Here is a 27,635-nt window from a genome sequence, read left to right on the forward strand (position 1 = left end):
GTATCATGACATGTCACAAGACTTTTACAACAGCCACAGAGCTTACATAACAAATCCGCATCGTGCTGCATACGGCGCTGGCCTGGGCGCAGCGAGGGGAGGAACAGATCTGTCAACACACAGGAGCCGTGGCGGCTGGGGGAGGAGGAGGCGCATTTCCAGCTGCGCCACCGTTTTCTACGGGGTCTGTAGATTGACGATGAACCAGTCAAAACAAATCTGAATTTCACCATGTCTGAAAATCCCGAGACCAGTTAAAAGTGGCCATAGAGGCTGGCAACCAAACCCGCTTTCAAAATGACTGTCCCCTTTTCATGCCGCTCCACTGCTGATAATTTGACCACGGTATGGATGGAAAAAAGAAAGGATCAATCGCTTTGATTCAATCTCACGAGAGCAAAGTGACTTTCACTTTCAGGGGATTAATTATGAGCCTCAAATGTACAGAGGATTGACGCCCTCACCAATCAAACATGAACAACAACGCCACTGTAGACGCTATTAAGAGTACAGTGCTTTACATAATTTATTTTCTCCCGTTTTCTACAGGGAGTTTTGTAACATGTGCACTTGTGTGCGAGTCCAATGTTTGCCATCTATTTATGGTACGCTGTTCCAATAGAGTGCTTTTACAACAGATATAATGGTCCACCTTATGGAGACCTGTGAAAAATTAATTTCCCTTTCAACCGCCTTTCCACTTTTTTTATTCCTTGTGCCCTCACAAATCAAGCAGACCAAGAAAAATACATAGTTGCTCACTACAATTCAAATAAGAAATAAACTTGCTTGGAGCTCCTCAGTGCCCGATAGTTGACTCGAATTAATACGTTTTTCAGTCCCAGCGGGATTAATCTCCAACTATATTTTCTGTAAACTGTAATTGTCGAAAGGGCCACTGTTAACCCCAACAACAACGGTTACACTGTAGTATGATCACTGCATTAATCACCAATTCTCATCTCTCATCCAGCGTCCATTCCTCCACAGGTTGAATCGCCATCCACAAAGCATCTCTGTCTTTGACAAGTGCTTTCAACAAGTCAAAGAATTGCGCTTTGTTTCTTGAGTGATGACTTCTGTGACTTTTTTTTTTTTTTTTGTTTGTTTTTTACACCAAGTACAGCAACACAGCTGCTAACAGTGCAAATGCTACATGCTATTACACCCAGAGATTCATGGATATTTGTGAAGATAACAAATACATAGTGCAAAAATCAACTTCATTTATTTACGAAATACAAATGTCCAAAAACATTGTGAAAGTTGCCCTTTAAGTTTGTTCTGCAACAATAACAAAACTGAAAAGAAATCGCCTCGCAGCGAGCTGTACCCACAACCATCTCTCTCTTCTGCAAGCAGAACGAGCTTCTTAATTACACTGCCGCCACTGATTGCAACGATCCATTCTTGAATAAGCGTAGGCGCCAAGTAGACTCGAAATGATTATTCAATCACACATAATCATTCAAATGCGAAATAAATGAATAAAGATAAAAAATAAATATATATTATATATGAGTCAGTTATTATGTTTGAGCACAACCAATGAAATAACTAAATAGTAAATCCATGAATCCGAAAACTATAAATGGTGGCCCAATGGGTGGTGCTCTCCCTTTGCACAAATGACCAGGAACAGGTAAGACAGGATTATCGTATGGTTTGGTTTGTTGGTTAGGTTAGGTACGTTTATGGAAAACTGGAATAATGCATGTATGTAATGTATGTTCCCAGCAATTAATGAAGTAACTAAAAGATAATATTGTGTGCTCATTTTATTATTGGGGAATTGGTCAAGTGCAAAGGTATGGAGAACCTTTTCACAGGAATGATCAACAGTTGTGATATTCTCCACAATTATTTGAGTTCAAGGGGGGCACAGTAGCATCAATATTAGACCTAGAGGGAAAATAGGGAAATACAGTAAGTAGGAATACAGACAAGAACGCAACAGAATCATTTTGTTTCTCCTGCGGAATCTCAATTCCCCTGTTTGGGTTGAACCGACATCCACCCTGACGTAGCCGACTTCCCACCACTCCCACCTCCCATATGTTTTTTGTTTGTTTTGTTTTGTTCTGCTGCAAGCTAGCTAATATTCCCATTTGTATGTCCCATTCGTCCCTACCAAACCCCAGAAGTCACAGAGCAGAACACAACGGACTCTAAAGGGAGAAGGGCGCGGGGAAATGAGAACAGACTCTTGGTTCCAGGCCATGGCTGCCCTTCCCAGAAAGCCAGGAGCGCTTTTATTGGCTTAGTTGTGTCATCCGGGATCTTGTCTGGCCTCCCTGCTTCCGATGAAAGGGAAGTAGGGGCGGCTGGCACGGCGTCCCCCACTTCCAATCGCCCTGCTGAGACTCCATCGCCCTAACTACAGGGGAGAACCGGGTCCTGTTCGGTTGGATTCACAATTTAGTTTATCGAATATTATATAATGTCCAAGAAAGTTGAATAAGATGGCATGAGAGGGGGTATGTTTTGCATGAGAGACAGCAATAACTATTCCCTATCACTTCGTCCTTCTTTATTTAAGGTTTTCAACTGAAATAATTACAATTTAAAAAAGTCATGTTTTATTACGCCGAGCAGCGTTCGAAGGCAAACGGAGAATAGACGCCAAAAACAAATTACAAACGGAGTGACGCTTGTCATCGGCGATTAGTGTGTGGCCGTCTGTCACAGCAGGAGCGAGTTTACAAGAGATGCACTGGCAACAATGGAGACCTCTGCAAGAACTCAGGAATGCAAGATTAAATATGTTTGAAGTAGTGTGGGCCAATATGGGGCTGTGCATGAGCTTGTGTATAGCCCCATATGAGCGTTTATTTCAATTTCCGTTTCTTTTCACAATAGGGGGGGGAATCATGGTTTTGGATTTCTCACCCAACCGCTTAAATGGAGGGCAAGAAGAAAGAGGAAGAGATGCAGGGTGTTAGAATGTAAAAGGAAACGTGTGGGAGAGAGAAAGAAACCCATACAAGGCGCCAGTAAGCGTATCATCCATTCTCCAAGGCAAATGATCCTTCACAACAAACAAGCTGGGAGGGGAAAGCCGACAGCGCTGGTGGGCGTAGCCCTGCCGTGCCCAAGTGCTACAAAAGATACAAAGCCGACCGGTAACGTGGCGTGAAGCTTTTAGCTCCCCAGTGTACATCTTGCAGAATACATTGCCGCCGCAAAGCCAACAAGACACGTGCTCGACGCACAGACCAAAACAGGCATCTCCTTCCCGACGTTCCTCGCCCTCTAAACCAGGGCGTCAAATGACCTGACTCGAAACTTGCCTCCCTTTCCACTCCCAAGCGCCCGCCCGCCGCCATACACAGTCTCCGTCGTGGACTATCCAGAAAGACAGACATCTGTGAAGTTGTTTTCTTATGGATGAAGCGTGCCCCAAACCCCAGAATGGTTGATGTCCGGTTTGAAGGTTTTAGGCTTTTAGGGAGTTTCGGTCCGGTTTTGCGGTCCGGGAGCCTGATGATGACAAAGATGGCAGCTGGAGCTGGATAACACTATCAGACAGATTAACTAGGCTCTGCTCGGACTTGGCTCAACTCCCACAACATATTTGATGATGCATACGCAGAAGTACGCGGAGCAACCTGAAATGTCTCTGTGCCACTCGCACACATACATACAAAATCGAAGAAGAAATAAATCCCTTCAAGGTCTCCCTTTGTAAAGCGGTGCCGATGATGCGCCGTTGCAAAGCCGTTTGTCCTCTGCTGAAAACAATGCAAGTACAATGCTTTGCTTCTGCAGACTCTGGGTGAGTGAAGATAAGGGACACAAACCGTACCACAGCTAAGCCACAGATCACCCACTGGGGGTGTCCTCTAATCCCAGCCTGGCAAGCAGTTTGTACACTGTTTACATACAACAAATTATGAGCAGCGTCAAATCTATCCTGGGCAACGGCCCCGTGGGGACCCGCAACTTCTTCAATGTAAGGGCTCCTTAGCCTGTTAATTACTTAGAGACGGACCAGGAAGTAGGTTAATGCAGTTAGACATCAGGGACTGTCTATAGCCTACACTTTGACCTATTAGCACTGAAACCCGCTATCAATAATTCATCCTGACAAGTTGCTTCCATGTGCGATTGAATATGAAATTCAAAAATAGAAAGTCGGATGATGCCAAAACAATGCTCAAAGTGCACAACGTGGAAGTGGATGCTAATTTAATCATGGACATAGAGGCTTGTATGACACACAGGCCCCGAAAAGTTCGGCTTTGTTGTGCTGCTGTGTATAAACAGCCTTTCCTTGTACAGAAGCTGAGAGCGAACCCCCCATGACACGCTCATACACACAAACACATACATACACACACACACACACACACTTGGAGAAAACACATTAAAAAGGCATGCATTTGCAACCTCTCCCCTAAACACGCCGCTATCACCGGCACTGTATCCTGTCTGTATCACCCCAAACAGCCATTTCAGAAAGCCGCTGTCTTAAACAAACACTACTCTCCCTCTATTTCATAAATTCTTTAAACTCTGGGGTTTCTCTCCATTATTGATGCCGCGAGAGCGTCTGACGGCCGCATTGCAGCATTCTCTTTTAGAGCTCCGGGCCCTAAAATACATTGCCTCGTGTAGCACAGAAGGACCCCACAGACGTGTCTGCAACATACCGTCCCACCTTGATAATGGACCCCCGCACATCTCATCGCCACATAAAAGGTACGCGGCACACCCAGTACGCGTAGGCATAGAGCTGACCCTTCCCCGGGACGAAAAGCATTTGAGCGAGGCAAAGGCCGGCTGCCATTCTCTCGGCCAGGGAACAGTCCGACCCCACCAAGCCCCTCAATCCCACCCCTGACGTTGTGTGTATGATGTGCGCATGACGTGTCTGACACCGAGGCGACTGAGGAACTGGAGTGTTGTGACATTCCCATAACGGTTGGAGGGAGCAAAAGCGATGTCTGAGGGGCCTTGAAAGCCAGCCCTTCCTCTTTCCATGCTCATGCCTGGGCCACGCCTGGGGGGTGGGGGTCGATATATCTGAGAAAATTCTTCCACCAAAGACGTGAAAGCCCTCACCCAATTTCCGTCACACTATACATTCCTTGTTAAACTGAGTTGAAGAGTAATGCGATCATATGTAATAGGCCACACTCAACAAGTCATTGTTTGGTTATTTGCACTGTGTACCTACCACCCAGTAGTTCAAGAACGGCGATGTTTGACTCGAATAAGTGCGGCAGATTTGTGACTTTTGAACGAGGGTTACCTGTGAAGAAGTTCTTGGCTCGGAGGTAGCTGACGCTCAGGCGGAGGATGGACAGTTTGTCGAGACTGGTCGTCACCTCTTCCGGGAAGGGCAGCAGACTGGCCAGTCTCTCCAGCTCTCCGTTCAGTCTGTCTCGGTGGCGTTTGGAGGGGTTGGACTTGGCTCCCTCGCTGGGAGCTTGCTTCACCCTGAATAATTAAAAATGTACATTTGGACCGAACAGAAATGTACTCAGTCAACGCAACAAGAAGTTGCTGGTGACGGATCGCCCTTCAAATTTGGTGAGGAAATATTCTACTGGTGCAGCAGAACAACTAATAGCACCATCGAAGCTGAAGTTGAGCAAAAAGGTAGTGATATCCGGACAATGGGAGGGATGGGGAGAGGTATAAGCAAGACTTTAGCTCTTGACACATGGGCGCTATCAGGGCCTACACGGGTCTATTCAGCGTCTCCAACAGTGTCACAATAGATGAGCCTGCAGTGAACTGGCAGCTCCGCTTCCAACAAAGGGCTGATCTATGGCTTTCTGGACTTAAAGCTGTAGAGGTATGCACCAACTAGCTAGGTTTAAGAGGTTTTTTTTACACGGGTGCAGGACATGCCTGGATGTGCATGGATATGTTAAAAATATATACGTGTGCATTAGCCCAAAGTATCAGTCAAATCAGTGAAAGGCCTCAAAATTGAACCAAATAGCTCCTTCGTCAACAAACAGAGGGCTCCTTGCTTTTACTGGGCCCTTTTTGTCACAAATAATAATGTTTGACGGAAGATTCTGTGAATGCAATATTGCACCACAGAGTTCATTTTTCTATAACCTCAATCTGAGAGTCAAACATTTGTAGTTTTTTGAATTTGTTCAAATACCTATTGTTAAGGACTGGGTGATTATTCAGCAAGATATGATTTGGATTGTATGAGGAAATATATAATTTAGATTATTGAGATATCATTTTAAGATACACTATTTCGTACCTAAAGTGACCTAAAGTTTCTCATGAAGTCTGAGATATATAAATAAATGTAGTTATTTATTTGTTTATTTATTTAATTGTGTTGATTTATTTATGTATTTCATTGTGTTTATTTATTTATCTGTTTATTTATATCTATTGATTTATTTGTTTTTCTTTTTTTTTTTTCTTTTAATCGTTTAAGACTTAAAATATCCACTAGGGACATCTACAAAAAGGCCTCAGTCTCGAAGTGAGCCACAGGAAACCTGCTCAGTGTAAGAGTGAATTATGTTTCAACGGATGACGAACGAACACGGACAGTATGTATTCATGTCGGGGATGGGAGACGAGGATGGAGGCCATATTGCTTTTGCCAACATTTTATCACCAATTTATTTTGACCTAATAAAAATGTGGCTTTTTAAAAATAGAACTATATACAGAACGACATGAATTATTATTCTTATTATTATGGTTATTATTATGGTTATTATTATGGTTATTATTATGGTTATTATTAATAATAATATTATTACGACTACTACTATTATACAGTAGTTAAAAACACAAGGCCAATGTGCACAGGACTAAATATCGTAATAAGAGAAGGGCGATAAAAGAGTGGCACCTTAAGTGACTCCGTGGTTTTATAAGGACCCATAAAATCACTCACGCTTCACTAAATCATTCCAATAATGTCGCCACAGCAGGACTCGGTGACACTGCGGCCTGGTGTTTATTAACCCAGTCGTTGCCAACATCTTTACAATCGGAGGCAGTTCATGGGTCTCTATGATCTTATTTATCGCACAGTATGTCTGATGCATTATTCATTTTGTGCCAAAAAATAGGAGGGTGGCATCATTTAAAACATGATTAGGCCTACATCGAATTTATTGAACGTGCGACTTAAAATCACTTGTTTTAAAATATCAAATGGATGTTGTGGATTTTATTTTATTTTTTCCTCTTTACAATTCTAATTCTAAGCACCTCTCTCTCTCTCTCCCTCTCTCTCTGGGGGAAAAAAAAGTTGAGATGAGTCAAGGAAACTGTCCGTTCGCATCAGGCGTTAAATACAGGGCGTGTTGACAGAGAACATTGTTAGATGGCCCAGCGAGCTTTTCATTGAGAACCTTGCGTTCAAATATCCATTTTTTTAAATTATTGGGTTTTTTTTTGGTCTTTCCTAAGAAAAAATGCTGTAACCAAACGAACGAAGGCCCATACCTGGAGATTTTCCAAGATTACAAATGATCTTCTGTCAGTTAGATACAGCAAATTATAATGAAGAGCAATGAAAATTATGATATATTTGAAGTGACGGATGAGACTAAAAAACAATGACTTCACATTTACTTTATTTCCTTCATTCTGGGACCGTTAGGTGCGTCCCCTTAAAAGGCCCCGACGCACGGCGCGGCGTCTCAGAAATCCATTTTTCTCACAGCGTTAGAAGAAATACTTATTCATGACGCAAAAAAAAAAATCAGCAATCAATCACTTCAGATACAACGTGACGCAACATTTTTTTTATTTTATTTTATTTTTTTACACCCCCCTTCCTGACAGCCGACCCACGAAACCTGTCTTTTAAATTTGACATAACAGGGGTCAAAGCGGCAGTGCGGCTCAAAACGATCATCTTTTTAATGAGTTGATAACTGTGACGATCAACTGGCAGGGTGGTGGTGGTGGTGGTGGTGGTGGTGGTGAAATGACGAAGCAGGTGCGTGTTTGTTTAAATTATTATTATTATTATTTTTTTTACTTACGCTCTTTGGACCGGTTTTCTCCTCTTGCGCCCGGCGTACATGGCGATGGCCGGTGCTTATATAAGCCTCGGATGAATCCTTGGAAACGGAAGTCTTGGGCGAACTCTTATTCCCTCCAGTGCCGCCACATAAATAAATCCTGCCACCGCCTCCCGCTAATCCTCCAGGTGACAAAAAAAAAACACCACACACACACACACACACACACACACACACACACACAAAAAAAAACCTAAAAACGATCGAGTTCAAGACTCAAAGACTCGCAGCAAGCGAGAACCGCAGTGCGTTGCCCCCAAATTGAGAATTACGATTGAATATTATATTTATCCTCCCTCCACCACCACCACCCCCCGCCCTTCCACCACCACCACCACCACCACCACCACAAAAATATATGATAGGCGGCCGATCTCTCGCCTAAAGACGAACCCGTTCACCGTGACGAACGGGAGGTCGTCGTCGTCGTCGTCGTCGAGATTTGCGCCGTTCAGCGGGTGTCGCACGGGAAAGGCGGCTCCATCGCCGACCGCGACCAAACCCAAGTTGCAAAAAAAAAAACCAAAACAAAACAAAACAAAACAAAAACAAAAAACAACCGACACACAACCCCCTGGAAACGAACACAAACGATCACTTTCCCAGTAATTCCGCAGCGGGGTCGCGGGGCTACTTCTCGTTCCAATTGCAATTAGCGCGTCAGCAGGTCCGGGCGCACCGTGCGCGCGCATTCCGCGAGAAGTCGGGCGCGGGCGCGGGCGCGGGCCCGCGCCCGCGCCCGCGCCCGCGCCCGACTTCTCGCGGAATGCGCGCGCCCGCGAGAAAACCTCCTGGAAACACGCGGGAGGCCGCGTCACGCCCCCCTCGTCCAATCAGCGTCCCCCCCCCCCCCCCCAGCCCCCCGCGCGGCGCAGGAGCGGTTTACGTCGAGCGCCTCGTGGCCTTGTCGTATATATGGGCCAGAGGTCAGACTATTAAATAATGCAACGGCCACACACACACACACACACACCCGGGGCCTGACACTCACAGAACCATCCCGTAATACTCCCCCCCCCCCCCCAGGAGACAAGCCGATAGAGAGCTTCCGGGTGAATTCTTTCAAATGTCGTGGAGCGGCTGTTACGTGGCTGCACCGCGCCGCATGTACGGCGTCACTGTTCGGGGGGCTTGCGCCGTTGCCGTCGTATACCGTGCTGCGTCATCCCAAACACCACCTCGCTCTATTCACCTTCACATGCCGCTTTAAATGCACATGTCTGTACACGCATTCCTTCTACCGATTCCATTTTATTTCAATTTATTTTTTATTTGTATTTTATTCTATATATCTTTTTATCTTATTCTGTAAGTATTGCACTTACTGTATGACGTTTTAGGAGTCAGTTAGTCGGCCTATTAGAAAGGAATTTTCCACTTTTGTTTTTTATTTTTTTTCCTCGGACATACTGTGTGTTATCACCGGGTGCGTTGCATTGCATTTCACTGCATATATGTATGAAAGTATGTATATGTGTGTGACAAATAAAAAGTCTTGAATCTTGAATCTTGAATCTAAATTTGCTTGATTTAAAATGCGCATGTATTATTGACATTTAAGCAGTAACGGATTGTGGATTGCAATCACAATTCCCAGAATTCCGTTCGATTCCGTTTTTTGTAACATTTTTTTATTTTTTAAATTTCGTCATTTCGGGGCGGCGGGGATGCTTTTTTCCGCCAGATTCACAGCAGCTCCCGTTGTCTTTTTTTTTGTTGTTGTGTTGTGTGCCCATCAGTGCATCCCTGACAGGGAAGGCTGCGGACCCCGCCGCCAACAATGAGGAACTGCAGATAGAGGCGCACACGCAAAACGCGAGCACATTGAGCGGCTGTCTGTTATGAGGGGGGCGAGCCAAATAAGGTGTCAAATATTGTGATTTTCTTTTGTACGCGAAAATAATCGTAATACTTCAACTGAGTGTGATTTGTCAGCGCTGTTTTTGGCACGAACGTACCTCCAGCGACTTACTAATTCATATTTTTCAGATTTGGTGGCAGTCGTACCGGCGCCGTCGTCTTGACTGTTTGATAACAAAGAGATGCGGCCGCAGCCGTGTGAATGCATACATGAAGTCACGTGACCAGATCGGCCCTCGGGGGTGTTTCCCGGCTGCGGAGAACCAAGACCCCCTGACACATATAGAGAGCCAAACTAGGCCAATGCTGCTTCCCGTTTCAATACTGGCTCCTTATAAGTTATTGATCCGCGTCTTCCTCTGCGAACCGGTACCAAGGACAAGTCGGACACACACACACGCACGCACACACACACGCACACCTGTGCTAAGCGACATCATCCAAATTACAAATTATGTTTGGCTTTATTAAACGACATTTCATGTTTATGTTTACGACAGTACTTTGTTGTCATTTGCCCACAGATGCACCACAAAGCAAAGTGTCTTGGCAGTGTTGGATTTGAGGGGCGGGGGTCGGCAGTGGGAGTGGGTGGTAAAAGAGGTTTTGTGTTGGTTTAGACACAGTGGGGTCCCCCGGGGAGGACACACTCAATGTATTTTCCGTGTTCAGGGGGGAGGAGGAGGATGGAGGCTGCGGCCGGTCAAGGTTGTCCTGGTGGTCTTGAGCTCCATTTACACCCGTCGTCAGTCTGGATTTTTGCACTTTTAAAATTCTACAATTTTTGCGTTTCGTTAAAAGGTGGTGCCATCTTGACCGTAGCATGGCACCACTGACTGAATGAGTAAATGGAGTGCATTTGACACGGCACCCTCTCTATTATGCCCAACACTCACCCATTCACACCCTCATTCATTCATACACTAATATACACGCATAAGTAGTTTCTATATATTTATAGCTTAAAAAAACAACCATATTTAACATATTTTAAAAAAAGAAAAGATTTCAAGTCTGTAAATGAAGCAGAAGATCACACATCATCGTAATGTTTCAGGGTCTTAATTGCTCACCCATGAAAATGTTGGTTAATATTTACTTATTATATTTAGCTTGTTTTTTTGGGGGGGCATATTCATGTTTTTTTTGATAGTGACAGTGCAGGGAGAAAGGGGACAGAGAGAGAGGGCATGGCATGCAGCAAGTGGCCTCGTGCTGGAATCGAACCCTTGTATATGGTGCGCTCTACCCGGTGAGCCACCTGGACACCTGCTTCAAGTTTTAGTTGTTACTTTTTGATTACCTTCAATTTATCTTAGAACAGTTTGAGTTGTCTGTTGTGTATGAAAGGCGCTGTACAAATAACGGTTTGAATTATCATTATTATTATTTATTACTATTTATTCAATTGTTTTTGTTGAGAACAAAATGGCGGTCGAAGTGTCTGGCGCTCGGAAACCGTCGAACCAACGGCCATGAGTGACAGATGATTGTATTCGGGGCAGTCAAGACAAGCTGTCGTCCAAGTTTCATCCACATTGCGTTGAATTTGTGGAAGGAATTATGAAGAAAAATGTGTTTTTTTTTCACCCCCGATAATGTCACGTGAACACATTACACACCACTAATTAGTCACAGAGAAGCGTCACGGCCTCACTGCGTCGTCATTGCGTGACAGGGCACATCTGGAACCAACTTGTAGGACGCGCCGCGGCTGATCGGCTGCGGAGACACCGCACCCGGAATCTCTAGTTATCGTACTCGGGAATGAAATAAAAGGGAATTTAAGATACAGGCTCCCGAAATACATTTGATTAACTGTCTGAGCAGAGAGGAGAGCATGCTGGAGCACCGGAACACCACCGTCCACAATGCGTAGGGTGAGGACAGCTGTATACCGACTTGCACCATGTCGGTATACAGCCGCCGTTCTCTGAGTTAGCCCTCAGAATTTATAGAAATTCCAGAGATATATATTTCTACAGATACCTATTTCTATATCTACCTGCAAATTCCAGCATACATTTGTCCTTAGATATTGAGCCAAATTCCAAAGTAATGGTATACTACAAACATTATACCTCATAGTCAAAACCAGATATATTGTCGTTATAACATAGGGGGGAATTCCATAACAGATAATTCATTTGGTTGTATGTCTTCCTGGATTGTAGTAAGTTAAAACAATAACCACAATAAAAGGCACAGTAAAAGGAACATGTATTTATTGTCTGTGTTGTGAAATAATTGCATATTTTTTGTGTTCTAGATGCCTGAGATAAGCAGAAGGTCTAAAACAGCAAAGAAGTGGCGGCAGAACACGCTGGCTTGGAGGTCGCCGATCAGATACTGGGAGAACAACAAGACACGAAGACACCAACTCCCGAAATACAAGCAGTTTATTAACTATCAGAGCAGACATCCGCTGCACGCCAACTGGCAGCACGCCACTTGGCCAATCAGATACACAGATACGTCACACTGACTTACCTGGATCCCATGTATCCCGCTGGAGCCACGGTTGAGGTCTCGTTAGAACCGGGACGTCTCAGACATCTTTTGGTTCAAGTTTCAGCCATATCGATACACATACGGCACGCCATGGTTGTAAAACTTCTGGTCCGGTGGTGAAGCGAGATGAGTTTGTGGGGTAAGACGCTTTGTTTTCTTTCATCAGCTAATTTGTTATGTATGTGCAGGTTGTGGCTCCGAACGTCCATTCGCACGGTGCGAGAGATGTAGTGCGGACATTTAGTTTGAAATTGTATCTCTTTTGACCTTTTTGTAAATATAAACGCATTTTGTTCTATCTAAACCACTGCTGTGTCCCTCCTTATTTTGCGGCATACAAACCAGTCGTAACACGCAAACTGTAGCAGTCCAAAACAGTCCAAAACATATTCCGTGTTTGTGTCCTCACACATGGAGTTCCCTTGCGGCTCCAGAGCAACAGCTCTGAATCCTGTCCATTTTATTTTAGTCCCAACAGTTTAAAAAGTTGATGATATGTCTCTAAAGGGACATGCAGTTTTTAATCCATTTGAGTGGAACCGTGTTGTTGGTAAACGTCCACACGGAGTGACTTGCTTCTACAGAGACACCCTGAGGCAGGACTCTGTGGACTACAGGTCAGGACAGGACAGCCACCTTCTCATTTTTAGGATAAAGTCATAACGTGCAACAACCGCTGCCCCTCCCTCCCTCCCTCCCCTCCCTGCAGGACTTAAACACCAGGAGGTGTAGTAGCAGAGTCTGCAGGACCATGAAGGCTCCTCACCACCCCAACAACGAACTGTTCCAGCTGCTGCGGTCAGGCAAGCGCCTCCGCAGTCACACAGCGAGAACAGAGAGACTGAGACGGAGTTTTTTCCTGCAAGCCATAAGAACTGTCAATGCTGACCTCACCAGGGGTCCTAACAAAAAGCACTGAGTCACTCACACTGCCTTACTGTACTCTATGCTGCATACTGTATCACTGTTCTGGGTTACTGCATACTGTATCACTGTTCTGGATTACTGCATACTGTATCACTGTTCTGGGTTACTGCATACTGCGCTGTATTGCTGTTCTGTTCGGTGTTACTGTATTGCTGTGTCGTACTGTTGTATTCTGTACTGTATATCTCCACATATACTTTATTCACATGCACTTTAATGCACTTACAGTATCTGTATATACAAATAGCCTATCCCATATACATAACTCTACTTCCTTCTATTTTGTAACCCCACTTATTATCTTTTTGAGTCCTATTTTATTTTATTAATATTATTCTATTCACTCACTGCATTACGTTTTAGGAATCAGTTAGTTTAAGTTAGTTAGCTGGGTGGTAATTAGTTTAGCTATTATGTTTGGTTTAGTAACTATTGTGCATCATCTGCGGGTGCAAAGACATTTCACTGCATATATTTATGAACGTATGTATATGTATGTGACAAATAAACCTCTTGAATCTCTTGAATCTTGAAGTGTTTCTTGTATTAGTAATTCTGCATGTTACCAGGACTTGGAAAACATGCGTCACTACGTCAGCCGATGCTGCGTTCAAAGGAAACGCTGAAGATTTTAATGGCTTTAGATGTAATGCTGATGTTCAATGGGAACTCGAGAAATTATGTGAATTATGGACCCTGTGTATTGCTGCCTGCAGCTATATTTATTATTATGTAAAGAGTTTATATATTTCTTTTAACTATTAGAGAGAGAGAGAGCGAGAGAGAGAGAGAGAGTTTATGAAACAGTGTCTGGTAGAAGTGATAATTGCATAACTGTGGCTTTGGTCTCATTCAGAGTTTGTAATTTATAAAAATATTTTCTTTGCCCTCACCACAAAAGAAGAAAGGAAAAAAACCCCAATATCTTGATCAAATCTGTCTTTCCAACCCAATCAGCATTCCAACCATGTCTCAAGTTACAAGAAACATATTCCCATTTTTAGCTTCCATTCATGTTTTTCCAAGCCATAATGAAGACCAAGCAGAAGTACTCTATTACCACGTGATTTTCGGGTTAAATAACTGATATATTACCACATCCTCAGAAAGGCAATTGAAGTTTTTTTCCAATAACTATAAACATATTGGAAATGGGATTATAATTATAGTATTTATTTGAGATTTAATAGCACATATATTGCCAGAATCCTTTGGAAAACATAGCTGTTGGATAAATAGCTGTTTTTTCCCTTTCAAGGTACTAGCCCTACAGATAGAAGGGGAACAGGGGCTTTCGTTGAATAGTTGAATAGAAGAGTGTATAATTCTATTATAATAATTATATACATATATATATATATATATATATATTTGATCAGTATTCACCACATTCAAGTTCCAATGACCATGCTTAAAGGAGAGTGGAGCTGCAACCCCGTGCAGACATGTTGCTGCCGGGACAGTGACACTGTCCCCATCTGGAGGAGCTGAGAGTCGTCCCAAATTCAAACCTGCGCCACCCGGTGGTCAAAATGTACACTACAGCCTACGTTACGATATACCGTAGGTGCGTGAGCTCAACTCTGTATTAAACTTGTGTTATTCATATTCTTGTGGTAGTCGTGAGCTCATAAAAACTAGGCGGCATGGGGTAAGTCATTGCAAATATATTTAATATGAAAAGTAATAAAACAATAGGCAAATGGATGGTTATTTTCAGCATATGTTACATATAGTAATGTAGAGATGGCTAAATACAAGTGGACTATGATAAAACTGTATAGTTGTAGAGGGGTTGTGGAGGGTGGGTGTTTACAAGAGAGGCTACGGTAGCTTCAACGGATACAAGAACATAGGAAACAGAATAATAACAGAATAATAACAGTCTGTCGCCGACGACAAACACATTTGTCCCCAGATATTCCATGCTGCGACGGGCATCTTTCTCACAAGGCACAGTCGGAACAAAAAACAATGTCCAGTTTGGGAATAGTGTTGAAGGCTTTGTTAAAAAAAAATGTCCTCGTTGAAAACACAACAAGCCTTTGGACAAGCCGGGGGGTGGTGGGGGTCAGGGGGGTCAAAATCACAGTTATCGCATGCTTTTTCCACGCACTTCCCCCAGTGTGCAAAATCGGTTCCAGGGGGAAGAGGAGGCCATGTCGATCCCCACCTCCAGGTGCTTTAGAAAGACTTCTCTTGAAAAGGAAGCATTACGTTGTCATGGTGATCCTGGTACAGTCAGTTCTTTGGGGCTCCGTCGTCATCACAGTTGGTCATTTTGTATTTTGCGTTCTTCAGTTGTCTGCGATATATTTTTGAGGCGTGACATTTGCATTTCCAGCTGTTTAACAGGCAAGAAAAGCATTAGCAATAGTGTAGGGTTTAGTATTTGCATATGGCTCAGTGCGGCTATATATTACACAATTATGTTTTTTTTGTGTGAAAATATGTACGCGATGTAGGAAAAATAAATAATGAATACCATTGCCATTCGGGATGGACGATACCAAAAGTGTTTTTAAGTCCGAACAATAAGACTTTTTTTGGAGTCAGCGGGCAAATGGCTTTTGCCCTTGCTTCGACTTTTGGGACGTTCATTTTTGGTTCTCTTTTTGAGGTGTCAGAGTTGGATTCGTTCTGATACGTAGATAGCGTGCAACTGCATCCCGAATTGCTATTCCGAAATGTGCAGCAAAGTTATTTTAAATGTTTCCTGCGCTAGATAAACACAGGCCTCACATGGTAAAGCAGTTTGTACACGCTCGAGTATACAATTAACGGAGCCATGGGTTGTAATTTTATTTTCTTTCTTTTCCGAAACAAAGTCTCTTGTTTTTTGTACGCCGCCTTTTATTTTCTATGGAGCGAGCATAAGGTTACTCGTCAACAGAAAAGACACTTAGGGTGTTAACAATACAAATATCAACAAATAAAGATTTTTTTTACAAAGATATAAATGTGTATAAGCAGTTTCATTCCAAAATGCATTATTTACATGACGGTGGAAAAAAATAAAAGATCCAATCGTTCTATCTGAAAGAATAACACTAAGCTGCAGAGGAGGACTATAGAGGACTATAGAGTAAAGGTGATACATTTTTAAAATGCGGGATAGGCCGTTTTCATGTGATTATTTTCTTGGAAAATATTACTTTCTCTTTCTCTCTGTCTCTTTTATGCATTTGATGCATTTAAAGGATGGGCTAGTTGAGGGCCCTTGGCTGAAAAAATAAAAAGATGGCGTGGGAAATGACTCTTTCCAGATTGCCTCATCAAAGCGGAAGTCCTTTGGTAACAATAAAAACCAATCGTCCCTCGCTGGCTCAAGCTCCACCCTGAATAAATGCACTTGTGGCTTCATACTTCATTATCACTCAAGACACACTGGCTACTTTTTTTTATAAAGTACATATTGGACATGAAAATAATTATAATAATAATAATAATAATAATAGTAAAACAAAAAACCGAAGCAATATAAAATAATGCAAGGATAGTCACAACGGGATAGGCGTATTACTGTGGATAAGCGCTGATACGAGCTATAGTAGGTATTTCATCCTTCTCTTGTCCTCTGTCTCAATGTGAAACCACACGCGGCGTCCTTAGAAACCGGAGCAGTTGATCTGGGACTGATCCGAAAAGTACAGGTTTCCATCGACGACTGGAGGTATGGAAAGCAATCTGTTGTCTTCAGCAGGGAGGCTCAGCGTCTGTTGGGGGAATGTATGGACACAATGTACACTCGTTTTACATAAAAGTACAGATCTGAGTGTGTGTGTCTGTGTGTGTTTGTGTGTGTGTGTGTGTGTGTGTGAGTACCTGTGTTTGTGTGTTGCAGTCCAGGTAGCGCTGCATGTCTAGAGTCGAGGGGATGTTGGGTGGCGGCAGCGGTAGGGACGGGGGGCTGATGGTGGCGCTCTCCTGAGCGATGGCTGACGTGCCCACCACGGGCTCGCTCTGGCCCCATTGGAAGTAGCAGGAGCCCTTCGGGGGGCTCTGGTCCAGCGGGGTGTCGTCCCTTATTTGGCAGGAGGACCGGGCGGGGGCGAGCCCAGCGCCCTCGGTGGAGGTGCAGTTGGTGAGAGGCAGTGAGGGCTTGTCAAACATGCAGCTGCTGGAAGGAGCCCACTGACCGCCTACCAGTTCTCCCTGCGGCGCCCCGCCGAGTCTGTTGAAACTCTGCGGCCAGAGGCCAGCGGGGGGCGGTCTTTGGCTCTCTGAGGACTGGCCATGGCAGGCTGGCAGCACATGTCCGTTCTGCATCATGCCGGCGCGGGGCAGGTTCGGCTGTTTATTCTGTGGCCACTGCTGAAGACTGTGGTTGCTGTGCTTTTGAAATGGGGAACCAACTTGCATTAGGCAGGTGCTGGAAAAGTCACCGGGACTGCCATGGGCGCTGGGATTGCTCAGGGAGGAAAAGTCAATACCGGGAACCAAGGACGGCAAAGCGCCCGCAACAGCAGGTACTACAGGGCTTGGTTTTTGAATGGAGGTCTGCAGGAGCTGTCCGCTTGACGCCTGCATGCCATTCTGGGGACGTTGCTGAAGGGATGGTTTAGATAGCTGCTGACCAGGATGCCTGTGATGGTGGCCCAGGTGGCTGGTAGAAGTCTGGCCACAGGATTGAAAGGGGTCATTACCACCTGAAGGAATAGGGAGAGTGAGCCCCGGGAGTTCTATCGATGGGGTGAAAATGTCATTAAGCTGCAGCTGCTGAAGGGATGGGACGTTGGCGTCTCCCAGTAGGGGACCATAATGGAAGAGCTTCTGTGTGCTGGAAAAGATTTGACCAGGCTCAGTCAAGCTCCGTCCCGTCATGCTCACTGGCCCATTGTGTAGCGCCTGCGTCAGGCCACAGAGACCATTCCCTTGGGAGCGAGCCTGCTCAGCATTAGGGCCCTGGAACAAGGGCCGCTCACAAAGTCCCGTGGCAGAGGTACGGGGCATCTCACTGAAGGGCTCCCCTTGATTATTGTTTACGCCAGCGAGGCAGCTAGATGGGCTGGCACTTAGATTAGCCTTGCCACTCTCCTTGAACAAAACATTATCCATGTAGTTGAAAATGTCATTTGTCAGGATGCTGTCCAGCTCGGAACTAGTATTGTTGACCCCCTCCTCGTTGTTGTCCTGGCTCAGCTTCTGCAGGGCACATTCCCACTCCATCAGCGCTGTGGTGTCCACATCCAGGCCTTGTAGAGCGGCACACAAGTCGCCGTCCTGTACCAGGCTTTCCAGGGTGTCAATCATTGCCTTCACAGATCGATCGCCCTCTTCCATCATCATGGCGGGGCTGTTGGCGTTGGTCCTCGAGCTGCTCGTCTGCCATGGGTCGCTGGGTACATTGACCAGGGCCCGGCTGTCCATGAACACCTGGTCCACAGGAAGCGGGGGCTCCGCCAACTGGGTGTAGGCAGACTCGTCCTGGATGAGGAAGCAATCCAGCAGAGACGTAGGTGCCACCTGTTTCTGCTTCTTGACGCCGCCCCGACCGCCTCCATCGGACGGAAACTGCAGGACGTCCAAGGTGGGGCCCGTCTCGTAGAGGACCGCCTCACCTGTGGTGAAGCTGAAGGGAAGCTGCAGTCTCCGCTGCCGAAGGTGCTCCTCTCCCTCCCCGTTGCTGCAAAGAGCCACAGACAAAGGGTTGAAGGGCGTTTGTTTTTCAGCTCCGTGGCGTGGTAAGAAGCAGACAGAACACTTACAGCAACGCTCTTTGCCGTGCGATGATGAAGTCAGGCATACGGTCTTTATTGTAGATCAGCTTGGCGTTGGACTGCACCCACACCCAGCCCCCAGCCTTGGTCAGGAGTCTGAAAACTGTCATGCCGCTGTCCCCGGTCTTTATTACTGCAATGTGAGGAAAGGAAGAATCAACTGGAATACTACTACTACCACTACTACTACTACTAATAATAATAAACAGCATTTGATTTATAACATTATGTCTAAATGCAGGTGGAGTGGAAAACATACTGCGTAAATGGTTGTCCGCGCAGTGCATCATGTCGGCCGCGTGGATGAACTGGTAACCGGAGCCTCTCATACACAGCTCGATCTCAGAGTAGCCCAGGACAACCTTCCCCCTGGAGACAAGGGGTTACATTTGTTGATAAACGTTGTTGTGGAGGTTAAGGGTAATGGCATTTGAATGGTCACCAAAAATAACCAGCGCAAAGCCCAATGCATATTTACTTTGTAGGACCTCTCATGGATTAAAATTACTGTCTGAGTATCTTTCATAAAACATTTCCTCTGAGTTTGTTTAATTTTCTTTGTCTTACAGAGAGACGTTACTGGTACTATTACAACATGCGGGTTCTCTATCTGTGTGTATTGTTTACTGTACAGTTAGAGGTATTTAGGCTCATATACAATGTTTATCCTTGGGTTTGATGTAATTAAATATTTTCCCACCTCAAATGTAAGCAGCATTTATCCTAAATTTATCATAATCTCATTTATCAATGGTGTGTATGTACATACATGTACAACATTTGTAAACCCTTCATACGGACATTTCTTCCCAAAGCGAGAAATTTATTGAAGCGTATTTGTCGTGAAACTTCCGAATCTCTGCACAACTCTGACATACCCGGCAAAGCATCCGTTCAATGTGAAAGCTGTCACAACATTAATTAGAATATAGCCACTGAGGAATATGACGACTACAACGGCTATGGAGCTTGATGTAGACTCATTCCATTCATAAATGATTGGACTACTGTCTCGTTTGGATGTGCGTGACAATGCAGGTACAGGAAACGAAGGCCAGCTTTCAACTTAGATTACAAAGAGACACAGATGCCTTTTTTAAGGCCATATATCTCGCTTCGCCTTGAAGGTTTGCCAAAAGCTGAACTGTAAAATGCTTCATCTCCTCAAAATGGCGCTTTGACTGCAAGGAAGATGCGGGGCCCGAGTTTTTGGTTTTTGGCCACCTGGCTCTGACAACAAGCATCTATGTTGCAAAATTCTAACCTAGCAACTTAAGTCTTTAAAACTGAATTGAAGCATAGATCATCATTGCAGCTCATGACAATTGAGTTTATCAAATTATATTTTTAAAATCATTGTTATTTTTTAATTTAAATTATTATAAAGTTGACCCCTGAATGAATTGGTGTAAATTTGCACACCATCTCCATGTCATCGCTGGGTTTCACCTACAATGTCAATGTGGCCAGTTTTGCCTATCACACGCCACCCAAATGGAGTTTTCAGGGACCTCTGGCACTGAGACACAGACGACGTGGTTGTAGACACCTGTTTATTGTAGAGAGTGGGCCAGTTGGAATAAGCCCAGGAGCAGATGGACACATGTCATGACAAGGGCTCCTCTCCCCAGTGTGTGTGGGGATGGTGTGGTTTGAGCAGCCACGCCTGTCCTGGGTCTAGGTAATTGTGGCCCAATATCATTGTGGCTGCATACCTGTTGCTCGTTGGTGGGTCTAACTAGCAACCCCTAAGCAGCCGTGGCAACCACCACAGGTAACCGCTGGCATCTACACAGACGGCCAAACGGAATATTTGGCGCACTCAGAGCTCTAACAGCCCCCATTTCAAAGCCCCTTGTACAGAAATGTCTAGCTCTCTTTTCTTCATCTATTTTTGATTCAGACATAATAGTGTCTGGGTTTCTGGAGCGTTCTGTAACTAACTTAGGCATAGGCCAAGGAGACCTTCCTTTGTTGGAGAAGAGGGAAAATTGAAAGCAGCTGTTCTTCGGTAAACGTCATAAAGATGTACGGAACGGGGCCAATACCCAAATTTCCAAACCACGTGCCGTAGAGGTTAATTTCCTATTTTAAGAAAGTTGTCAACAACTGCTTTTGTTGTCACAGCCTCGGGAAATGAGGTTTACAAAACAAAAAAACACATTTGTATCTCAATGTAGCCCCATCACGTGTTTTTGCAGGTTGGTCACCTATTGTCGATGCCCATGGGCGTGAAGTCCAGCTTGTGCTTGGTTTGAAAGAGGAGCGTCTTGCTCCTGATCTCCAAAATGGACGGCGTCTGAACAGGAGTGGCTATAGCGAAAAGCGCCAGCTGTGGCTGCACGTGGGTCCCGTCCTCGCTCAGGATGCCCTGGCCGTGGAGGAACTTCAGCCGCCCCTGGAATTTCAGGGCCTGGGCAGGAGAGAGAAGGTGTTAAAAGTCAACAGAGATTGCATTTGTTAACTCTTAAAAAAAAGCAGGCTTTTCCTGCCAAAGGTCTACCCACTAGGAAGCCAGAGGAGTTGTCAAGGAGGCAGCGAAAGCGGCAGACGAAGTTTCTCTCCAGGAAGGAGGAGTTTTCCGGAGGAAGCAGCTCGGGGTCATACTTCACTTCTTCGCTGGTGTATTGCAAGGCTGAAGAAGTGGAATGGATTCAGACATGTTCAGAAAGCTCTCACATCCACTCGGAACAGGTCAGACTTTTGTCTCTGCCGCCACACTCACCGTCCCCGGCCGTGTCCGAGGCAAAGGGTTTGGGGTTGAGGGCAAAGTGGAGCTGCTCCCTGAAGGTAGCGCGGTCATCGGTGTGGATGAGCTCGTACACGCTCTGGTGGACGACGTCCGACTGCGAGGCGGTGGGAGAGAACACAGAAAGTCAGACCCCTGGTGTCAGACAACACCATCCACCTAAAGGTCATTCACGTTCGGGAGAATCTTGTCTTTTGGAAGCGGAAGGGCCCTATTAAAGCAGGCATTGGGAAGAGCTCCAAAAAAGGTATCCTTTTGATTGGTCTCTTAATTCCCACTTGTTTGTTGTACAGTATGTGGTCAGGGCCGTGGCCGATTAGCATCTTTTAAACCTGCTTTGAAAAACATGGCTTTGTCACACAGTAAGTTCATATTTTGAATTTAATATTTTTTATGTAATTCATATATTTTGTGTTTTACATTTATGTAATTTACTTAGTTACTTCTCCTGTATGAATTGAATGTATGAAGTGCTATATGAATAGAGCATTATTATTATTATTATATTACTATTTTATATTATTATATATATTGTATATTTTTCCTATTTTTAATTACATATTTATGTTTTTTATTTTGTACTTTGCTGCACTGAATGATGTTATACCAATAACATTTATTTATTTTTATTATTATTATTATTATCATTATTATTATTATTATTATATTTTCATAGTAAGGTTATATTTGAATCAAACCTAAATAATTCTTCTTGAACGTATAGAAAATGATCTGATACCTGCATACGCACAATAAGCTCTATAAGCTCTAAAAATACGACATTTCACTGCATATATGTATGACCGTATGTATATGTATGTGACAAATAATCTCTCTTGACCTTGAACATTTGACCCTTCATAAATACAGCCCCCCTTACTCTAGTTTTAAAGTTGACTGTTTATGATTAACCGTATTTTCTCAAATAGTTACCAGGGTCTTTATTTACCTCGACTGCAGAGGGTACCAGGCCGTTATTGGAAGAGGGCTGTATGAATTTTAAGTCAAACTTCCATCTAGATGCCATGCCTTGCAAACACCTTTATGGTGATAACGAGAACTTGTTGCTACCCTAAAAGTCACACTTCTGGTGGTAGCCGATGGGAGAATAACAGTTTTCCGAGTTTGCCTTGAATGCACCACTTCCTGCATGGAGAGAGCGCTCAGAGATTTACCCCAAGAAGCGATCTGAAATCTGCAATGCAGCAGTAGGAAATGGAGTAAATGAAGTAGATCGTTTTTATTTGCTTTGTTTGAGAGTGGAGCTTCGCACCGGAACAGTGCTCCAGCTCCCATGAAGTCTTTACCCTAGTCTATATTTGAGGCAGGGTTGTATTTGTTTGTGTAGACCACGCCCCTGTTATTTATTAGGCCTGGTTTTTATTTGCTACCGGTTTATATTTGAGGAAATACAGTATCGGATTTTAATTAAACAAAGCGGCGATGGAATCAGTTACTGACAAGTGCTCGAACACGCAGGAGCCTTCAAAGTCTGTAATTAAATTAATTTATCATACTAAAATCTATAGTATTTCAAGTAGTATTTGAGTATTGAAAACTATCCAATGGGAGTGTTCATAACACTCCCACGCCAAACAAGGCATCCTACTCACAATACCGGTTATGTTTACAAAAATGGGCTTGTCCCCGCGTATGATGAGTAATCAGGGTTTTTCGGAGGTTGGGTTCATCTGCTCGAGTGGGAAGTTCACTGTCAGTACTGTGCAACCCCCCCCATACCCCCCTCCAAAAGCCATTGGACAGAGTCGAATCTGCCGAGATGGAGTCGGCCATTTTGAGAGCCTCCGTACCAACACGCATACATCATTGAATACTTTGCTCTCTGCTTTGTTCTGCTGGTCCGTTGGATGTGTTCTCTTTCTTCCAAACACAAACTCCCCTCTCGTAGGTCACTCTCGCTACATCGCCACAACAGTGGAGAGAGATGAAAGCTTCGCCTCGACATTGCCCAGCGCTTTACTGTGGGCTCCGCAGAAACGGTACAGATGCAACAGAGATAATGAAAGAAAGCCCGAGATTATAATGGCAACCATGTGCGCCGTGGCACAATGGGCTGTATATTGGGCGGCGGACTGTCATTACACATAAACACTCGGATTTACGACTGCGTTCCTGCCCCGGCTGCAAGCGCTGCAGGAGACGGTCGTCTGCGAGACGAGTTCCGTCAACACCTGCCTATTTCGGCTCAGGGCTGGTGGAGCGATGATAAGTGACAACTTGGACTCATCCCAACTCGTGCGTCGGGGTCGGTTACGCTCTTTTGCCCGGTCTGCGCTGATTAAAAGCAAGTGCCGACCCTTGACTTTTCCCTGTAATGAAGGGGAACCAACGCATGTCAGAGGCATTTAGCGGTTAGTCGTTGTTTTTCACATGCATTTTTTAAAAATATTTTGATGTTGACCTATTGACTTAAAAAATGCGCTAGGCATATAATATATATGCTATATGGCTTAATTCACCACAAAATGTTATTTTCCCAGATAGGCCTATTTATTTTCCCATGAGATCACTGTGTCTGCGTTCTGTCTTTTCAACATCACCAAAGCGTGGCGCAGAGACGGATGTTCGAAATTCTTTCTTTATTATGTTTTGGGCTAGGCCTATAGCCCACGCCAACGTTCATTCAACACTTTTATAACATTCAAAGCTGTCACCTGTTATTATTGAAGTCATTAAATTAACTGTTTTAACGTGATGTCTGAAAATAAAGCCATTTTGCCGAATCAACAATGAGTTTCTTTACATGCATTTGCGAATGTATTATTAGACCAATAAATGAATGAATCATGGTGAATTACACATTCAGCTTTAAAAACACTAGAGAACTGCGTTGTTTCACCCACACCCGATGGCAGTCTGACATAACCAGATGATGACAGAGCGGCACCTGAAATGAAACCTGCCTTCGCTGCGCGGCCCATGTGTGCGACGTGCGTGCATTACAGGACAGGACGGGACAGTCGACATCCCGGGCGCGGAAATAATCTCTACGATCGGCCCCGCCTCGGAATTCTTTGAAAGAATTCTGAGAAAGCGAAACTCCTGTGACGCACACACCGCCCACGTGCCCACACACTCTGCTCCCTCTCCCATTTGACAAAACAGTACTGTTGGTTTTTTATTTTGTTTTTATTTTTCATTGATCGGAAACAGAGCCACCCACTGTTCTCACCTGATGGAAGCCCAGATAGTCCTGGACGGTGGGGGAGGCGTAGAACACCAGGCCGCTGGCATTAACCACCATCACAAACCCGCTCAGCGCCTGCGCGGGGGGCGACGACAAAGGACATGAAAAAAAACAACTCACACAGCAGTACAGAATACACACTGTTCACACTCCAGAACCAAGACTGTGTTTATTCTAACAGCGTCTTTTATCATTTGTGATTGAGCAATACCACAGTACTAAAACAAACAACGGCAGAGAAGTGTTGGACATAATGTAGTGATGCAAGACTCAGGAACTATTCGTTCGTAGCAAAACAGGTCTTGTAAATGACTCAGGAGTCACTACGGCGTAATAGTGACTCCTCAACTCACGCACTGAAAATAATTACTGAGGACTAAATAAATGTCCCGGGCAAAAAGAGGCCAAGGCATTTGTCTTAAATCCTATTGAATGTGACTGATTTAATCTTTGTATTCTACCAAAAAACATTTTTGAAAGATTGTCAGGATTCTATTCACAACTCAGAGCCAAACAGGAAGTCCCCCCCCTCCTCAAAGTGCACTAAACCAACTGAATCAAACTTACCAAGACTCGGGAATGTCAAACAGGTGTTTTTACTGGGTGACTTGTCAATTACAGAGTCTCAAAAAAAGGGTCAACCTTTCGTCACTCAGTATAGCCATCACTTTTAGAGTGAAACTTGTGATGAACACGGAGCTGCTACTCTGGCTGGAAGTGATGAATTCGATGAATCGGTACAGCCTTGCAATTTTGATCTGGCAACACGAGGCAGTTTCCATTATTTTGTATTTTCTTGAGTGAAATCTGAAAGTTTTCTATGGTGTTTGTAGGACCGTGGTGAAGGTAGTCAGACCATGATGATGGTAGGACCATGGTGGTAGTGGTAGTATACGTATATATACACTGTACGTGTGTGTGTGTGTGTGTGTGTGTGTGTGTGTGTGTATAGGTTTGGAAAAGGGTGTGCATATATATACATATATATATATATATATATACAGTAGTATATAAATATACTGACTTGACACAAAGTCAGTGCACTTTAATCATTGCTACATAATTCATTACGACCCCCAGGGCACAAAAAGGGTCAAATACAAGGCAAAATATGAAAACATACCTTGAAGAAACTCAAGTAATTACTTTTTTTGAGAATTTGAGAATAGATGAGATAGATTATAGATTGTTTGACGCAAGAAACACCTGGCAAGCTCTGAGGCACAGTGGTTGGAAAACACTGCTCTAGTGGACGGGCACAAGAGGAAAACCAAACACAGCACTCATCGCCGAAGGCAAAAAATAAAAACGCACCTGACACACGAGTGCGTGTCAACGCGGTGCGGAACCAAAGTCTTTTCTTTTTTTTTATGGGCGTCACTGACCGTGGCTCAGCGTCTTGGAAAGTGGCGCTGAGGCAAACCGCTTCACCTGTCATAACTTCCTGCCAGTTGGACGGCCGCCTGGATGGGGCTTCTAGATGGCCAGATAAGCATGCAAATAAACAAGAGTTGGCTTATCTGCGCACATCTGCCAGCGTCAGACAGGTAGGCGGCCGGTTTGGTCCGTTATGCTCCACCCCCCTCTTTCAAAAGGTACAATAGCTATGACGCTATAATGAAGCGAAGGTGTAGGGTTAAAGACCACCCGTACCCTGGACCTGAGGTCCCACCTTCAAAAGATGGCTTTCTTGTCTTCCCTATACTGCCAATCCCGAAAGAAGGGAAAATACATCCAGCAAAGTAAAGCGGGAAGTTTGTATCATTAGCCAGTGAATCGGGCCAAGTTTGATACCGGCACCCTGAAAGCGGTCCTCACAGGGAAGACATTGTAATATTGTTATAACACTGTAATACCATGGTAGACGTTGAAGTAATTTAGTATTGACATAGTAATAACTTATACCGACTCATTCATTGTGATCCATGTCCATATTATTGTATTCCAATTTATTTATCCTGTACAGTATATCGATCTATTTTTATTTTATTCTCAAAATCATACTGCCGCTTAGGCCAGCTATGGCCTTTCAAGTTTTAATTTCACTTATCCTGTGTATTAGAATTGTGAATTTGAATTAGAATTTTGTATATTCGGACTTTTTGTATATTCTGCTATATTTTTGTATATTTGGCTATTTTTGTCTGCTACTTGTGTGTTCAGAAAAGCACCAATCCATACATGCATATGAAAATGCACTTGGCGGAATTAACAGATTCCGATTGTGATTCCGATGCTTGTAACATTAGAGCTTCCCGTGGAAGCTCTTTTCTCTCTCTCCTGCCGCTCTAGCTCGCTCTTTGTGACATGTGATTCACCTGGAGCAACAGTTCTCCCTCAGAGAAACCTGCGGTGTCCGTCCTGTTCCCGCTCAGCCCATTCTCGCTGGGAAACGCCGGGACACTCCGTTTCTTCATGGTTGCTGCAAAAAAAAGAGAAAGAAGAAAATAGAAACAAGGGAGGAGGAGGTAAGGTAAAGGGAAAGGTAGGGAGGGAAGGGGGGAGGGGGACAGAGAAAACAAGGCCACGTTAGCACGCAAATGTGAAAACCAATACGCTCCTCTAGTTTGGGTACCCAACCTCACAGCCAAGTTCCACTTCTTTTTTTCCCCCCTGGTGTTGGGGTGTGAGCT

The 27,635-nt window shown here is 44.4% G+C and overlaps 2 protein-coding genes across 2 annotated transcripts in view; both read right to left on the minus strand.

The window, feature by feature from the left end:
• The window catches only part of LOC307244373 (aryl hydrocarbon receptor-like), a 32,614-nt gene extending 24,479 nt beyond the window's left edge, over positions 1–8,135 (minus strand). Inside the window, exons 1-2 of the mRNA XM_080019522.1 lie at positions 7,989–8,135; positions 5,255–5,442 (exon numbers count right to left, since the gene is read on the minus strand). Of these exons, the coding sequence (XP_079875648.1) occupies positions 5,255–5,442; positions 7,989–8,029 (229 nt within the window). The 5' untranslated portion in view covers positions 8,030–8,135. The remainder of the gene's footprint in view (positions 1–5,254; positions 5,443–7,988) is intronic.
• A 6,842-nt stretch (positions 8,136–14,977) lies between these two features.
• LOC307243784 (uncharacterized protein) overlaps positions 14,978–27,635 on the minus strand; it is a 39,080-nt gene continuing 26,422 nt past the window's right edge. Inside the window, exons 3-11 of the mRNA XM_080018734.1 lie at positions 27,321–27,424; positions 24,988–25,077; positions 21,771–21,891; positions 21,553–21,680; positions 21,256–21,458; positions 19,305–19,414; positions 19,034–19,178; positions 17,151–18,951; positions 14,978–17,041 (exon numbers count right to left, since the gene is read on the minus strand). Of these exons, the coding sequence (XP_079874860.1) occupies positions 16,934–17,041; positions 17,151–18,951; positions 19,034–19,178; positions 19,305–19,414; positions 21,256–21,458; positions 21,553–21,680; positions 21,771–21,891; positions 24,988–25,077; positions 27,321–27,424 (2,810 nt within the window). The 3' untranslated portion in view covers positions 14,978–16,933. The remainder of the gene's footprint in view (positions 17,042–17,150; positions 18,952–19,033; positions 19,179–19,304; positions 19,415–21,255; positions 21,459–21,552; positions 21,681–21,770; positions 21,892–24,987; positions 25,078–27,320; positions 27,425–27,635) is intronic.

Source organism: Zeus faber, assembly GCF_960531495.2.
Source record: "Zeus faber genome assembly, chromosome: 18".
NCBI classification, from domain to species: Eukaryota; Metazoa; Chordata; class Actinopteri; order Zeiformes; family Zeidae; genus Zeus; species Zeus faber.